This window comes from Wolffia australiana, chromosome 7, assembly GCF_029677425.1.
Source record: "Wolffia australiana isolate 7733 chromosome 7, ASM2967742v1".
In the NCBI taxonomy this organism is placed as follows: Eukaryota; Viridiplantae; Streptophyta; class Magnoliopsida; order Alismatales; family Araceae; genus Wolffia; species Wolffia australiana.
In genome coordinates, this window is record NC_135841.1 from 10,475,560 (window position 1) to 10,494,356 (window position 18,797).

The window sequence follows — 18,797 nt, forward strand, 5'->3', positions numbered from 1 at the left end:
CTTTTGTTCGCTTCTACACATCTCACCATTCTATCACCACTATACGTCCTGAAAATCACAGCTTACATGCTTCATATCATCATCGTACCGTTATTTTACTCATTAATAATCATATATGACTCATTCTCAACCCTATTCCCGTCACACCTCGTGTCATCGTTATTTCATTCTCGCATTCACTTTCTCGTCTCAAATTTGAATTATCACAACCTATTAACTACTCTTCTCAACTTAATATCATTATATCACCTCATATTTTCTCATCACTTTGATTTGGTGTTTAGTAATTATATCTTCTCATCTCAATAATCAGCATATTAAAAATGCTAAATCCTTAATCATCGTTTCTTGTATAGCTGATTCGCACTCATCACTAGCTAAGATTACTAAGTGACTACAGGTTTATATTTTTATTGAATCATATCAAAATACAAAGACTAATTAAAACCCTAATTTTGAGATTATCACTTGGCCAGCAAATGGCATGATGTCAGCACCAAAAAGATGCCCTGTTTGGGCACTTAAAGCTCACCACATAAGTTGGGTACATAATAAATAATGTTCTTTTGTTTTCAAATTTGGAGTCTTCCTAAGGACTCACGCTGAATTTATTGGGAAAAGAGCTGGATTTGTTGCTTGGAGCATAAGCCTCGATAGAATAAATAATAAAAAAATGGTTGTGTGTCATGATTGCATTGATTTAACCAAGGCCACATCATGGTCGGATTAAAAAACGTAAATCAATGATTGAATCATTATGGCATTGCAAATTGCAACGTCATGATGACTTGTTTTTCAATAAGTGGCAACAACTGGTCAAATAGGTACTGGCATGTGGTGAGCCATGATTGAACCGTGAAATATAAAGTAAATGTATTTGATAAATCTAGAAGTATATTTTCTGAATCATAAATAAATATTTTCTTAAGAAATTAATTGCCATAAAATTCTGAAAAACAAAACATGCATACAAATTGATTAATGCATTTTTTAGTTCCAAAACATTTTTCTGACTTCTAAAAGTAATACTTTAATCAATTTAAAGTCAAAAAAATATATAAAAACCAAATATATATATATATATATATATATATATATAAATCATAAATCACACTAAAGGTTTCTTTATCAAAATATGAATCATGATAACATGGAAAAGACAACAACTTGATGAAAATGTTCATGTAATATGCATCCTATTTTAATGGTAATTCGCATGTTATCAACAACACTTATTTGAACATTCATATATCTTGTGTTCTTTGCGAGCTCACAAAATATCATAATTTATTTTTTTAATAAATATTTCCAATGTTAAAATGAAACATAACCTAGGAAGCGGTGTCCTTGGTCACTGGTCCCACAGATATGAAGGCTGATAGTATATAGGTACATATGGCTCATAAGAGTATGCTAGTGGGAACCCTCATTGCAATATTGGAAAGTAAAAATGAGCAAATAGGGATATATGCTAGAAAGATGGAGTGAAAAAAACTAGAGCTATGGCTGATCTAGTTATACCCCTGGTTTTGATCTCTGTTACCTTAAAGAATCAATAATAGGCAAGATCATTAACTGCTCATGGTCTAAGAGCAGTCACTAGCTAACAATCGAGGGCTGGAGAAAACTGGTACAACACCCCTATATATAGTGCAGGGATGCAGACGGGACAGTTTTTTCATCCATGGACAAAAAAATCGCTCCGTCTCCGAGGTCGGATGAATAACGAGACAGAAATTTGTCCTGGGATGAAAAAAATGGGACGGTTTTTTTGACCTCAGACGAAAAAACCATCTCGTCCTGAGGCCTTGGATGAGGGACGATAAGGGAAGGACGAAAATTTGTTGTTTATTTACTTGAATTTTATTTTTTTGTATAATTAGTTTTCGCTTACATTGAATTGTGGGGTATGAAAATTATCCCCATCTAATTATGTTTAGGCATCTAATTCAAGTAAGTTCCCCATCTTGTGAGGGCAAAAAAAAGCATAAGTTCTTTCCTTCCATCTAACTATGTTTAGGCAAAAGTGAGATGGTTCGACAATATATTTTTCAACACATAGGAATGTGGCTGCAGATGGTCTAAAAATGTGTAGGAACCCTTTCAAACATAGGCAGTATGATCTGCTATAATGTTTCTCTACATGTTACGAAAATTCACTTAGCTATACGGTAGATCCCTCATCTGAAATGCGTAGAAGAGATGAGTTTATCTTGGGCACTCACATGGGTTGATCAATTTGAGGGAGAACCCAATCGCAAGATAAGATCTTTTGTGGCTTTCTGCGAGTTTTCCATGAAAAAAGCTTCAGAATTTGTCATGCCAAGCTTCGAATGGGATTTTGGCACCAGATGGATTCTGCTACTTTTGGGTTTCTGAGAGTATACGACAAACATAGGCATCCTGATGGATTCGCGAGCTATACCTCCACCAAGCCAAGAAGCATCGAATTTGTTTCTCATTAAGAAGCAGCAGAAAAAAATCCCTTTGCTGAGCTAGGCCATCGTCGAAATCAAAATTACCAAACTTTAAATGGAGAGTCAAAAGTTAGTCAAGAACAAGCAATTGACACAACAATTCCACAAGGCATTTTGCTTTAAAAGAAACAATAGCAAAAATTCCTTCACCGACCTAGAAAAATCTCCCATCCAAATTGACCATTGATAGACAATCCAAACCATGAAAAACTTTTGATTTATTATGATATACATTGATCATCAAGTAATTAAAAATACGCGGATTATAAATTTATGAATAATAAATAAAGGAACTTGCTTTCAATTTAACTTAGGAACCGTTGAATCGTTTCAATTATTCTTCTGATGTCCAATGAAAGTTATTTGGCATGCAAGAACTCTAAAATACACAACCAGAGTCGAAACCACAAAAGGGCGTACTAAATAGCATTTCCAGTATTGTCCTAGTATTGATTGCACAGAATCAATAAAATCCCCAAAATCAAACCCTCAACATTATACCAGAGGATAAAAAACTAGTCAAGCATTAGCTGATAATTACAACAATAAAATCAAAGCAAAATTCTTACACTTCAGACAACCATAACAACTTTAAACGCCCCAAAGCTTCAACTGTAAACCCAAAAAATCATCATATAGAACTAAATTAAAGAATTTAGAATGGGTGGGACACTCAACAAATAAAGAGTTTGTATAGTCTTCCCAAAAATGAATTAGTATTTCATTTATTTTTGAAAAACTGAATTACTCTTCCACTGGCTAACACAAACATCATACAAACCTTTTCGTCTTTTTCCTGCATATTAGCAAGAAAGAGGGGGGGAGAGAGAGAGAGACAGACTGTACATGAAGTTTTTAATTTTGGTAGGAATAAGCTTTTATCTACTAAAATGGAATATGAATGTTGTTTGTTTTTTCTCTAGTACATACGAATTTGCACCTCTATGATTTTCCATAGATAATCATTTTTGGGATAGTCAATACTAAGCTACATCTTAAATATCAATCATCATTTTTACAGATGGGTCAAAAGTTCTACAAAAGATATGAAATAATATTAGGTATGTATGCGCTCGACATTTTGATGAAAAATACAGTCCACCAACCTAAATATCAATCATCTCTAAAAAATTAAATAGTCATGCACACGAGATCATGGATAATCATGAGCATCATGTTTTCTTAAATGAAAGCATGGATTTGTGATATGCATGATTTCATATCCCAAAGGATTTTAAATTCAATAAAATGCATCATATATTGAGAACGGTAGAGAAAACCTTGAAACATTTAAACTGAATTATATGATTCAAATGCCTCTCTGCATGAACATATGGACCAAGAAAATATATCTAACAAATCATTCATTCAATGCAACAATTGTAAAAAAAACACAAACATGAGAGTGGTCAATAAGGACAACATCATAACCTTTAATTTTAGCATTCAGATGCATAAGTTTTATCACAATTAAATATATCTTACTTATTCAGAATTCAATCGTATGCGTCACGTCAAGGTTGAGCCAGTTTTTGGTGAAGTTGAAGGGGTTGGAGATTATGGCCGATTTCCGTGCTATAGAGGGATTGTCGATTCATCGCATGCCGCCGAGGGAGATTATGGCACAGTCAAATCATCGCATCATGAGGGAGAATAAGATTTGCAACATAAGACTTTAGCGAAATCGTAAAACATCATAAAAATGCCTATTTTCTGTTGGGTTCTAGATGCCTAGATCTGGATGAACAAAATAAAACGATTTGCAACAAAAGACTTTAGCGAAATCGTATAACATCATAAAAATCATTAAACGAAGGATCTATGCACTGATCGCATCCGTGATTTCTTGGATCATAGAGTGAGACGAGTAGAGTTCATCAAGTGTGCAACCTCTAGATGTATCCACGTGGCCTCGGCACGTCGGATCTCTTCCTTCTCATTGACGAGCCCCGTTCAATCTCTGTCATCATTGCTACATCATCCCGATTGCATCGGGAGTGGAGATGAGCCTTGGGAGAAGGGAGAAGAAGGGGAACGACCTTGAATAATTATGGACTAGGTGAATTTTGTTAAAGGCCATCCCCTATCTATACTAAGTGGATATTTTTCATAAAACCCCCTAAAACTTAAGTATATCTTCCGACGTCCAAAAGACCATTTTCTAGTAACCCTCTAGGCCCATGTATTAGTCTAGTTAACGACTCGAGTGGCCCAATAACCTTTATTAGCCTTCAAATTAATTACATATATCATCATATAGATTAATTAAAGTCGGATCGATTCAACACAATTGATAGGTTGAGTCTCCAGCATGTGGGGTGCCAAGCTACACCTCGTGCTCCAAAAGATACAAAGGAGTGTGTATCGACTCACACATGAAAGATGTTTATCATTGATTACCGTGTATGTATAATCCCTCATCCACTTGATGCTCCTAGGACGACTTAAGTTATGGTAAATTGTCAAACCCTAATCGGTCATCCGAGTTAGTACTGATGCGTTTAGAAATCATCTGAGAAATATTCTCTAATATTTTACTACCTTGGTCAAGGACTTCATTGCATCGTCTTCCTTGAGCCGTCACCTCTTATACCAAGGGTGAAAGATCCCATCTTGACCACTCAATCATCTTCGTGAACTTCTTGATAGACCTGAACTAAAATCGTTTGGAATCTTTTGATTAGAGACACGTAGGTCAAAGTCAAAGTACAAATGTCCACAAAACATCTTTGGTGTCTCAGGTATAAGGACTACTTACACAATCATGACGTGAATCAACCTAATTGACAGTTCGGTGTAATTTCATTCAAATATTCGTACGTATCAATCCAGTGAACTCTTTTCACTTAAGAGCACCCATTATCTATCATTAGTGTCTCCACACTAATGGCTACGGGAATGATTATACTCGTCATATGAGTGAGACTAGATAGTAATATTCTATTTGAATAGTTTGATGTACTTCTCACATATCTATCGAAGATGAATATTTAGAATACTTGCTTAAAGACAATTGATCTTCGTATTACGATCTCATTATAATTTATTAAATCTGCTCATATATTCATAGAATTTATTATAAGCATCACATGTGCACTATAATGAATATGGTTAATTATTGAACACTGAACGAGATGTGGAGCGTGTGATTGGCTTGCCGGCCACATATATTTCTATCATTTTTATGACCTATTTTTTCATCTCGAATGAGGGACGGGAAGAGTAAAACTCGAATAGTACAATTTGGGCCCAAACATGATGTGGACAAAATGTAGGGATATTGGACGAACCCTTGGACAATCCTCAAAAATTGAGGACAAAACTACAAAAATTGACGCATAGGACGTGATGATCTTCATTCTGTCCCATCCATCATCCCCATCCGAGACGATCCGGCACTATACCCCTGTATAGGATGTTACTAGATAGCGTTCAATTCAGGATGATTATCAATCAAAAGGGGAGGTAAAGTTGTCCACTAAATGTAAGCATATGGTGTATGCAAATGGTTGGCATGTGATGAACAAGAAATTAGGATTAAATATGTCATTGAATGCTTTTGGTTTATACAACCATATTTATAATTTCCTTATGATCATGTAGTGAGTAAGGATCAAATCCATAAAGACCAAGTATTAAATAGGTGAATTTTTATCTTTGATTTCTATTTTTTATAATTTTGATATTAATTCAAGGAAAAAAATCTAATTTAACAAAAGCAAACTAGTGAAAAGTAAATTAATATAATTTTAGGAAAGTCAGAAAAATATTAATCCAATTTAACCTAATTTGTTCAGATTTTATCGAACAGTTTTGAGAATTTTAATATGACTTTACAGTAAAAAATACTAATTAATGTTAATGATAAAATACTTTGGCCGACACTTAGAGAGTTTTGGCTGATGGTAGATGGAGATGGACGTGAGTGAAGTGGAGTGGATGAAAGAGATACCGTGCTGATTGCGACAGAGATGATATCAAATATGCGCCAATGAGCGGTGGAGTGGAGGCGAGCAATAACGATGTTAACGTCACTGGTGCGGCAGCGATGGAGGCAAACACGCGCCGATGAATAGAGGAGTTGAAGGTGGTGTGCGTGAGAGTGGAAACCTAGGCTATCGGCAATGATAATTGATAACTCAATATAAAGGTATTAAATAAGAGTTCATTAGGCACATTTTATTCACATTTTATATAAAATCCTAACTAAGAGCATATGCATTTGATGAAATATCATGTTAGAACTCTCCACATATTTTCATATTTCAAATAGTATAAAAGTATAGTTTTTTGTACTTAATGTGACCTACTTGGCCGATCAGCCAAATGGGCTGAATATAGCCTCTTCATGGAGAATTGTGGACCTTTTTTAGGATAGGAAAATTGATTTTATGGAAGGACCAAAGGACTCTTCATAAGGCCAAGGGGAACTCATTGGGCTAATGGGCCTCCATCTTGAGAGAAGACCTAAGAAGGAACTCCAAGAAACCCTTTTAAAAGATTCAGATCTTCTAGAAGGGCACTAATGGGCCTATGGCCTTGGCCCAAATTTCACCCGTCAAATTGATCTATTATCTAAGACATGCCTATAAATGCTTTAGACTCCTTTGTAAAAGACATCCTAAATTTTTATTTGGAATTTTAGTGAAAGGGAAAGATGATTATTTTCTTGATCTCTCTCTGTCTATAATTCTGAGAGGTGGTAAGGGCCAAGTTAAAGGTGAGTTGACAAGGCCTAGGTGGGAGAAAGAAGTCATTCTCTCTCTACTCCCTTTCCCATGAGTTCCCTCCTCTCTCTCTCTCCACATTGGAGCTCCCAAAGGATCCAAGAAGTGAGGAGTGTCCAGGATTTGTGGAGGTGAAAGAAGAGGCCTACCAGCTTGGTAAACTAATTATTTCTTTCTCTACCCTTATCTTCCTTGATTATTCTTAATTTGTTGTGGTATAAATCAAGATTAGGGGTACTTTCTCTCTCTAAACCACCTGTCCTGTGGGAATTAGGTGTTTTTGGCCCAAGATCACATACAATTCTAATCAAAACACTTGATAGGTCCCACAAGTTTGTGATTAAACATAATCTTGCAAATCTTAGTCGAAATTACATTTTTGACCAAGATTTGTTCAAACAAGTCCATTTTCTTCTGAATTTCTTTTTTATTAAATTCTGAAAAACTAAATCAAATAAAAATTTAGAAAAATACCTAAAATCACTAACAGACGTTTCGAACTTACTTCAGTTTTTTTACACTCATAAAGCATCATTTGCATGGGGAAATTCATAACTCACTATCGTTTACACACTATTTAATCAAATTTTAATTAAATACAAGTCCTAAAATTCTTAGATACCCATTTTTAGCTTAAATCTACTCAAATTTGGTCTATTTTCTCTTTGTTTTCGACCCTCACTCTCTTATTTGTGAGGAATATAAATTCCTTGATAAATCTAGGGAACTCCTTGACTCGATCTAAGATGGTGATACTTAGTATCAATAACCTAGACCCTTAGTTCTCAGATTATCAATAACCTAGGAAAAAGGACAACGTAAGTAAGAAAAGACGAATATCACATTAACCTTGTCGTCACTTGTCTAATTGGCCGAGAAGTACTTTTTCTTCAGGTGTCTTGATCTGAATGTTGCAAATCACTCTACCAATCATAATTAGGAACCAAATCTAAAGGTGTCTTTTCTAATATGATTGGGGGTTATATTCATATATTTAAGATGGTGGATGGATAGAGGAAGGAAATGTGAAACTGCCCTCAAAATTTCACCCTAAACTTCTTCTAGATCATTAGATATCATCTTTTCAATTTGGAGCGACCTGAGCCATCATACTTTCTCTCTCCTCCAATTTTCTCTCTCCTCTAAATTGTATGGTGGATTGTCAGCGTGGCACAAACTTTTAGGAATGGAAAAACCAACTAATTTATTAAAAATATTTAAATAAATTCATAATTATATTTTTAAATTATAAAATTATTTTAATTATGAATTTAAATTTAGAAAATTCCATAAGAATACTAGAAAATCCATAAAATATAATAAAAGCCTTTAAAATTTTAAATATATCTACATAGATATGTTCTAACTTGTGAAAGTATTTTATTCATCAAATTTACGTTAGAAAATTATGTTAAAATACCATAAAATAAAGAAAAATTGGAAATTCATTATAAAGTGAAATAAATTATTTTAAAATGTAATAAAATGGATTTATGATAATTTCAAGGAGAATAAACACAATGTACATGATATTATAATGAAAATTAGCATTTTATTTGTGATTATTAGCATGCCCATGTGCTCAATTCATTGTTGCCATGTGCATTTAGAGGCAAGTTGTGGCATTAGGAGAAAATAGTTCGCATAAAGGAACATCCTATATGATTGCAAACTGCGTTGGTAGTATGGTTCTCCCTATTGGGTTCGGTGCCTTGGTTCATCCATGGAAAACATGTTTCTATGGATGCAGAAGTGTGTCGATTGATTCACAATTGATCTTTTAAATAATATATTGAATATACCTTGTGGAAAAATTTGTTCCCTTATTGACTTTGCCGCTCCAAGATTATTCTAGAGCTGTTCACACGTTTGGCCTTTAGAAATATCCACGCGATCACTTAGCGCTTGAATCTCTACGTCTTCTTTTTCGATTCTTCTTGAAAATCTAGAAGATCTTGTCACCATGAAGACATTGCTGTGTGGAGAAGAGAATAGAGAAAGGGAGGGGCTCTCAAATCAGGCATACATGGGTGCTTAACATGAGACCCATTTCCCTCTTTATATTTCACACAAATTTTTTTGTCCAAAATCCTACAAAGTAAAATATATCCTCCAATGCCCTTATGACCTTGTGTGTGTGACCCTCTAGGCTCATGCATCATTCTAGTTAATAAACTTAATGACCTAATAATATTTATTGGCCAACCGTATTAATTAATTATAACAACATATAAATTAATTAAATAAAGATCGATTTAACACAATTAATAGGTTAAGTTTTCAGCCCGTGGAGTGTCAAGCTACACCTCGTGCTCTAGAAGATACATAGTAGTGTCAAACACTCTCATAAAACCTTTGCCGTAATCAATTATTGTCTGCGTATAAACCATCATCGGCGCGAAACTCTTGAACAACTTAAGGTATGGTTTATCACCGAACCCTAATCTGTCATTCGATTAATACTGATGCGTAACATGGATCATTGGAGAATGCCTTCTCCAATATCCTCACTATCTTGGCTAAGAAATTTTCTGCATCGTCTTCCTTAAAGCAATCTCCTCTTTTACCAATGGCGGATGATCTCGTGTCGACTACTCAATCATCTCCGTAGGCTTCTTACTACATCTGATCTATAACTTATTTGAATATCATGATTAGAGACTCGTAAGTCAAATTCAAAACGTACTCGTCCACTCACGAGATGTCCTTGGTGTCTTAGGCCAGTGGATCAATTATATAACCATGACTTCAATCAACCTGATCGACGTTTAGGTATAATACCATTCAGGGATTCATACGGATCAATTCAGTGAACTCTTTCTCCAAAGAGCACCCACTATCTGTCCTTAGTGTCGCCATACTAGTAGCTACGGGATCAACTATACTTATCCTATAAGTAGGATCAATTAGTGTTATTCTATCCGGATAATTCGATGTTCGTCTCGACTATCCATCGAATAAGAATATTTAGAATACATATTTAAAGACTAGTGATCACTGTATTATGATCTCATCATTACTCACTAAGTCATTACATGTATTCATGGACTTCATTATAAATATCACACGGAATAATAATGAATCTTAATATTGTATTCAATGAACTTAAATAAACATGTTAGTGTGATTGGCTTTACGACCACACAACGTCTATCATTCCTCACAAAGCTATTGACACCTTATGATGTCCTTTAAAATGCTTCCAAGATGAAAATGTGAAAAATAACATGTATGGAGCTAATTAAATAAGAAATATGACTGAGAATCTAGGATGACATTGTGAAATTTTTTCTCCTCACAAGGGAGTAGATCACCTTCTATGACTATAGCATTGATACATGTAGGATGATGTTGCTATAGTTTCTGCTAACCAAGTGCCATACCTAGTAATGATGGTGTCTTGGCACACTTTCTAGAAAATATTCATGAACATATCAAGCAAATGCATGTACTAAGATATCATCCATAAGGCGAGCTCACTCACCATATTTGTATTACTCGAAGGAGCTCATGGAAAAGTTCAAAGTCCTCATATGATACATGAGTTTCTTTTGAAACATATCTTGGACGTCATTGGAATGCCAAATCTTTAGGCTGCCCTTGTCCTGTGCTCAACATGATTTAGTTCAAGAAACATAGCGATAGCATCAAGGATGATTTAGTTGGCCAATCCATAAACCGTTGAACAATATGGGTTAATCTAGTACAATGCTGATATATGTAATGGTATGCTCACGATGATATAAGGTATTAGTTGCATTTGTCCTTCTAGGGATAAGCAAAATTTTTCCTACCATAATTATTTTCTGAACTTTCTTAGCGAGCCTTGAAATTTGATATTTAGTTGCACTGACCAAGATAGGGTATCCAACATAGTCAAAAAGCTGTCCTTGAGATTAACTCATGAAGTATTGTATGAGGCACATGCATTTGGTGGTAGGGGAAAGCTCCACCAAAAAACTACCATGAGGCATTGATCATATGAGATCATACCTCTCATATGCATAAATAGTACTCATCAATCCATCAATGGATATTTAGATATATGAAGGAAGAGTATCACATCATCAGCAAAACGACATTATGAGATAGTTAGACGACTCCTTTTTGAATGGTATGGTTGAATAATCCCTTGAATGATCACTTGAGAAAGTGGTTGATTGAGAACCAGTTCAACCATGGTAAAGAGGGTAATTTATGAAGTGTCACCTTAACTTAGACCTCATATGGCCATAATGAAATATGTGGACTGTCTATTCATTAATATGGACTAGTGATTTCCCCTTCTACAATCATCAATGAGATTGATGAACTATTCGGTGAAACCAAAGCATCTCAACAATTCATTAAAGAGATTCTACTCTATTTGGTCAAAGGCCTTCTACATGTCAATCTTGATAATGACATTAGAGCCGTGTTTGAGGTAAATGTCTAGCTCATGCACTAGTAGGATACTATTGTGAATCTACCTTGCCCAATCAAGGCCGCATATCTCTGGTGAGATAAGCCCATCAAGAGAAGTTCTCGGTCTATTTTTAATGATCTTATATGTAATACTGGTGCATACATTATAAAGACTAGTGGAATGAAAGTCTTTCTAAATAGTTGGATTTACCACTTTAAGGATAGGTGTACTAAATTTATATTTCCAATTTCAAGGAAAACTTTGGGGGTGAAGCTATGATATCCTTGAGAGTGTGGACAAGAATTTTGGCTATGATATTTTAGCAAGCTAAAAGTTTGGCTGAGAAATATATCACTGAAATGAGTTGTACAAGTTCCTGAAAGATATTAGACCTAAATGTCAATCAAATTGATCCATATCACATTTGTATAAGTGGTCCCTTGACCTAAGACACCAAAGGCATATTATCGATGAAGGCCTCATTTTAAATCACTCAAAAATGTCTAGTTGTGACTAAGGTTGTATCCATAGGGATTTGCACTTAGAGTTTTCCAACTTTCATCGACAATATGATACATACAGCTTAGAAAATCAATAAAACATTTAAGGAACTACAAGCAGCATGCCATAAGTATCCCATTTTTTCTGCTATATGAAATAAAAATAATTTTTAATGTTGTCAACGTTTCTTCTGAAACATGAAATCTAAGATTTCAGGACACATGATGTAAACACACCCTTCAATTTCAGGAAATTCTTTGGTGGAGTGCAAGCACCTTATACGCAAAACAGATCACATCAACTTCTTCGTAATTTTAAACAGTTTAGGACAAGTTTTCCAGCTTTTGTATAGTGGCGAAATGAATAACTGGAAGACGTAGCTGATACGGTTCCCATTAGAGCATTTGAGAAAAGAAAAAGAAGGGGGAGCTAAATAAAGAATGTTGACCAGTCAACAGGCAGCAGGGGACCTGATGCCCCATGTGGTGCTGACGTGGCCACTAACTCCCAGTCTTCACTGGGAGTAGTAAGGGAATGAAGGATACTTATAAATAAGATGTGAGACCTCAAAGAAAGGCATCTGTTGGCAGTTCGACTTCTTGAATGGTGTGGGAGATCTTGGAGAGACCAGCTGTATGCAGCAGGGGTCTCCTAAGGGCGTTCACACCAACAAGAGGAGCTAGCTACAGGAGGATAGGCGTCCACTGGGATTTCTGAAGAAGGATTTGGCTGTGGAATTGCGACATTACATCTGTAAGTTGCATTTCTTGATGCTTTTCTTACGAATTCGATACAGATCGTACCAGTAACTTCAACGCATGAGCAGTTGCGAAATCTGATGTAGCACCACACTTTCCGGTCTATACATGGGAATAGTATTACATTGTCCCATTAGATTGAGTATATGCTCAATCATGACATGAAATAGAGCTGATTTTACAGAAAGCATAATGCAGTAGATCATGCGATCTATGTAAACCACCACCTCCATCCATCGCTCTTCCTCGAACAATGATATCAGTTGATAGGCAGAAATTGTTTTTGCTTTGAAGAAATTGGCAGTAATTATATGCATGTATCTTATTACAGATCCCACTTTCAAGAACATATTTTTCAAAAACTTTCCCAGGAAGCACTTTTCAAAATCCAGAAACTCTAGGACTCCAGAATTCATCTCACTTACATTTCACATAATCTCTACCCATAGCATAACCTAAATGGTGTCTGGTATAGACTTTAGGATTATTCCAAGAGAAATGGCAACGCTCAGGTAAAATTTCCAGGTGATATCAGAATTCATGTTCTTTGGTGTTCATACAGATAATAGCTGAATTGAAGGAGTGCTGACAATATGACAGAAAAAAAACCCTGGAGCTAATGAAGGAGAGATGAGGGGAATACCTGCTGGCTAACTTATCACATCAATGTCACTGAATACCTCGAAGAGAGAATGGGGTTTGGTCTATACATCGTCCATTGCTTAGAACCATATTAGAGATCATCTCTGCAGTGGACAAAGCCTGCATATAATACAATCGTCATAATAAACAGAGCCTTAGCATTAGCTTGAACACATCAATAGATGGATTAATAGAAGACAAAAGGTAGATTAAGCAGGAAAAATCAACAAAATTGCCATATAGAGAAACACACACCATGCTGAGTCCACTTCCCTCGTGCCCAGTAGCTAATAGTGCTTTTGGAATGCCAGGGACAGGCCCAATGATTGGCTTACCATCAGGCACTGGAAGCAAATAAGAAGGAGAATATATGATACTAAATTATAGATTTGTATTTGAGTTGAGACGTTTCTCTGGATTGAAAACTGACCGTAGGGCCGCAGACCGATTCTTATTTGCTTGTGTATTGAGGGATCAAGAGGGATTCCTCTAAGTTGCGGAATAAATTCTTGAGCTCGCTCCCATATATGCTTGACGATTAGGTCATCTACATCCACATTGAATCCACAAAACTGGCGGCTGCTTCCTGCACAAAATACTTACGCTTGAGCACCACACAATGGTGGACATAAAAAATCAACCTCTTTGTCGAGAGATGAGAACATGTATATATACTCAGCATAATTTAAAAATAATGAAACTGAGATTTTAAGTCGGTGAAATCACTCTCCAAAGTTCCAGGTAAAGCAGCGCCCAAAACTTCATGCAAACATTTTTATCTTTAAGCCTATGCTCTGATAAAATTTGATCAAAAGTCAAATAGCATTTCCCACTAGAGGACAATGATAAATCAGCATCGTCCTTCTCAATCGTCAGGGCTAGGATGATGATGATGCCAAAAATTTCATAGTCACTTGTTTATGACTAGGATGATGATACTAATCTTCCCCCGACATACATGAGGAGGAAACACACGAAGGCCACATGTGCCGGTCTAAGAATGAGAGAAATAAACCAATGCTGACATCGATTTCTATAAATAAGAGGGAGGGCTTCAGAACAAGACACTTGATATTCTGTTGCTGAGGCGATGAAGAGGGCTTGGAAATTTTCCCATTTCTTGGTGGTTGGCGTAGGGAGATCTGTCCAATCTTCATTCTATCTAAATCGCAGTCATTGTGTTCTTTCCTCATCGGGATGCATCTTTCTAGAACTCTTGATTCAAAGGCTATTGCTACTGATCTTTGAAAGTTCTTGAGTTCTCGTCTTGGAGTCACTCTCCTAATCCTCAAGTTATAAGGGAGCGTATCAGATGGCAATGTCAATGACAATTTCCTCCTCCTCACTCTACCTGTGGAAGATATGAGCTCCTCGTCATCCAAAGAAGACTAACTTGTTTTTTTTTTCTGAAAAGATATTTAAGGTGGTCACCCAACAAAACGGTAACCACCCAAAGTTACATATGGAGGTAGCTAACTCTCCCCACAACCTGGCCAACCCCTCCCTTATCTGATTACCCCTCTAGCGAACCATGATGCCATGAGGCCCTCGACCTGGAGTCTATTAGAGTACGTGGAAAAATCAAATGCTTACCAAGAAGAAGGCGTCCCAAGTGATCAGTCGTTGCCGTAAATGAAATGGATAAGGAGTCTTGCTCTAAAGCAGGATCATCTTGTGAGGAAGAAACTGCAGAACGGCTATATGCTTGATGGTTCATATATCCGAACTCCATCAGGCCATGGTTCAGCTTTATGCCATTCAAATTCTCCACCTGAACCAGATGGCCCTAAAGACGAACAAAAAGCAGATAAGCAGAAAGTGAGATAGTGGCCTCAATTTCCAGTCACGAAAAGAACGAATCTATATAATCAAATACCCAAAAAAATGCGAAGAAGATGTAAGCGGAGAAACTAATTCATCAATCGACACAGCAAAGCCTTAAAATAAATTAGTATAAATTGGCCGTCATATTTCTCAAAGGAATACACCTTCCGAGGTTTCACTGGGACGTCCAAAGCCTTTTCAGTGTTCCAGAGGCCTTTGTCTAGGAACCCACTCCAGGCACCTGCTGAAATCACTACTGCTCTTCTACAAGACAAGATGTTATTTGAAGTCTGAACGCCTTCAACCTCTCCATTCTCTGCAGATCTAACCATTAAAGCATGGGAAAACTTCAGGTTGAGGCAGAGATAGGATACACTAATACACTCTCTGAGAAGAAAACATTAGTGACTCTCCATTTGAGCTGCATACCTGAGCAAGCGAACAGCAGGATCATTGAAAAACTCTGCATATCGTCCTTCTGATGCAAAAGACCTGTTCACCTGCATGTTTTTGATGATCAATTTATAAAAAGAACTTGAGAAAAAAACCAGAGAAAGAAACTTTTGTGATTATAATTTAGAATTACGGGTTACCTGTTCAATGTATGAAACGGCCCTCATGGCATCCAACTGACAGTCATCCGGCACGAATGCAGCTCCAGTATAGGGGCCAATATCCAGAGATGGCTCTCTCAAAGCAAGCGCTTTGGCAAACAAGAATTCGGCTCTCAAACCAGCTTTATTGAGCATTCTCACCCTTTCTTGCAGTATCTCAAGTTCCGCCATAGTTCTACCAATCAACAAGCTCCCTATTAACGAGAATATAATCGAAAACTCTTATGTCGGATGGGAACATAGACATAAAACTAAAGAACAAATAGTAAGTAACTACACGATGAATCTAATCTCGAGGTTGTGCGTAACTATACTGAGATAATGAAATCCGGAGACATTCAAGGAATCTCTGATGAACACTTATTTATTTTCCATCTTCGATTATTCATTTTGCTTGCTTCAACAAGTCAGTGCATTTCTTCATTAAAAAAAAAATCAGTACCTGTTTTCATCCATCCGAGGACTATTGAAGGATCCATGCCCTGGAAGCGTATACTCTCCGCTAAATCCTCCCACAACTGCTTGCCTCTCAGAGCGAGCTCCCAGGTATCGGATTCCGGCGTTTTATGCCCCATCCAAATATATCCTTGCCCTTCACAATCAAAAAATTAAAACAAAAGCATGATTCAAAGAATGCGAGAAGACATCATTTCCGACTCACCATGGACCTAAACTAAGAAATCGACATCTTCCAAATGCATACCAGCCCCAGTGGCACCGGAGCAAGGAACGCGAGCGTCGACGACCGCCACAGAGAGATCAGATCCGATTAGAAACTGTCTGGCGACTGTAAGACCGATGATCCCTGCGCCAATCACGACGACGTCGAACTCTCTGCTCTTCTCCGCCGTTACCGAACAGCGAAACCTCGATCGCCGTACCTCCATTGAAGAAACTCCATCGCGGTAGAATCTGCGACAATGGAGATGCCGATCTCCGAATTCCTCGTTCCTCCTCTTCAGATTTGCAGATCTGAGAGGAAGAACGAAGCTCGTCGCCATTCTCTTCCCCCCTTTCACAGAACAAGAAGAACAGTCCGAGTTGAGCGTGAAATCCAGTCCATTTCCCAGAATTTATTCTTATCCAACGTTGACTTGTCGTACAAATCTCTCTCTCTGACTTTGGAGTCAAAGGTCAGTCAACGTTTACGTGTCCGGCTCTGGGGCTTCCACGTAAGCATTTTCACGATTGGAAAGATTAGGGACCATGACAAGGAATACGTATTAATGCCAGAAGATAATGATGATGATCAGTGAATTAATGCCAGGATAATACTCTAGATTCGTCATCAGCCACGTCACGTCCCTGCGCTTTTATCGTCAGGAGAACACCGTTAGCATGAATGGAGAGAGAGAGAGAGAGAGGAAAGATAGAGACTCTTAATATAAAGAGCTTTTAAATGAAGCTCCACTAACTTGGTCTTAGAATTTCCTAGGATCTGCAGCTAAACAGTTGCAATAACTTGGTCATTCTCTTAACCCCAAATATTGGGGGGTGGGGGTGGGTTTTGATACATTCCAACTAGGGAACGGCGCGTCTGGGGCGTCTCGGAACAGATGACGAAACATGATGGACGGTGACGTGATGAAGTTTTTGTCACGTCATCGTCCCGTCACGCATCCTGTATATGGAGAAAAAACCGTCATGTTACCATCACCCGTCCCTTTGTGTGGCGTCCCATCACGTCCCTGTCACCGGACGGCGTCACTGTCACTGGTGACGTGAAAAAAACCCTAAAATAAAATTATTTTCAATTATTAGGGAAATTTGGAGGACACAGTATCGGAGGGTTATATCTCCCATTATTTATAGGTAGTGTCGGTTAGCGCAGGCAAAAAAAACAGGGACTTCTGTGTAAAATGCAAAGAAATCGAAATAGCAACACCACGTGGCAAAATCTCGGCGGTCGGAAAGCTTGAAAAATAATGATTTAATATGTATTTTCTGTCCATTTTTAACTTTTTTAACAATCCGTCATGGTCGTCATCCATGACGGTCGTTCCGTCACGTCCCCATCACAACCAATCCGTCATCAGTCACCGTCTCTGTCACAGACCCCTCATTCTGTCACCGTCACCATCACATCATCTGCCACTTTTCCGTCACGGTGATGTGAGACATGATGGATGACGCCTGCTGATCCCTAATTCCAACGAATTGGGAGAGAAGAGAGTAGAGAGGGACAGAGAGAGAGAGAGAGAGAGAGAGAGGATACGTGTGGCGGCGGTGGAGTAGTGGCGGCGGCAACAGCAGCAACGGCTGACGGGTGCCTGGGTAGAGGAGGCGAGAGAGTGAGGGAGAAAGAGAGCGAGAGAGCTTGAGAGAGGGAGTCATTTCTGTCACTTCCGTCATCCACGTCCTTCGTCAGGAACTAATGACTGAACCAGACTGATGACTGTCCAGTCCCATCTCGTTCGTCTGTAACCTTTACTCGTTATCCATCCCCCATCCCTACCTCCCTCGAGGGCGAAAAATGCGCTCTGCACAATGTTTTCTGTGCTCTACCCTAATCTGTTCTTATCCAGCGTTGACCAAACTTATAAGATAGTCAACGAAGGCAGTCAACTCCGTTGACCTAAGACACTTGCATTAAGGGCATAAAACATAGTCCGCAGAGTATATTCCAATCTGCGGTTGACTTGCCGTACAAGTTTGTCTTTCTCTGACTTTAGCTTGACCAACGTCCAGCTAGTTCGAACTGGCACGTGCAGTTGACCACACGTGCGGTGTTATTCCACGCGGAGAGAGTTGGCAAAGCGAAGGGGACACGTCACCACAGACACGGCACGCCGAATGGATAAATGCAAGGTCTACGTAAACATATAAATAAGCCTATTGAGAGAGGGAGA

At 37.7% G+C, this 18,797-nt stretch overlaps 1 protein-coding gene across 1 annotated transcript; it reads right to left on the reverse strand.

Annotated features, from left to right (window-relative positions):
* Positions 1 to 13,379: 13,379 nt before the first annotated feature.
* LOC144705665 (FAD-dependent oxidoreductase family protein) lies at positions 13,380 to 17,001 on the reverse strand. Its single transcript, XM_078578437.1, has 9 exons — positions 16,652 to 17,001; positions 16,391 to 16,540; positions 15,928 to 16,142; positions 15,764 to 15,834; positions 15,499 to 15,658; positions 15,104 to 15,296; positions 13,941 to 14,096; positions 13,766 to 13,854; positions 13,380 to 13,630 (listed from the first exon to the last, which is right to left on the reverse strand). The coding sequence occupies exons 1-9, from the start codon at positions 16,947 to 16,949 to the stop codon at positions 13,538 to 13,540; spliced, it is 1,425 nt and encodes a 474-aa protein (XP_078434563.1). The 5' UTR covers positions 16,950 to 17,001; the 3' UTR covers positions 13,380 to 13,537.
* Positions 17,002 to 18,797: the final 1,796 nt, after the last annotated feature.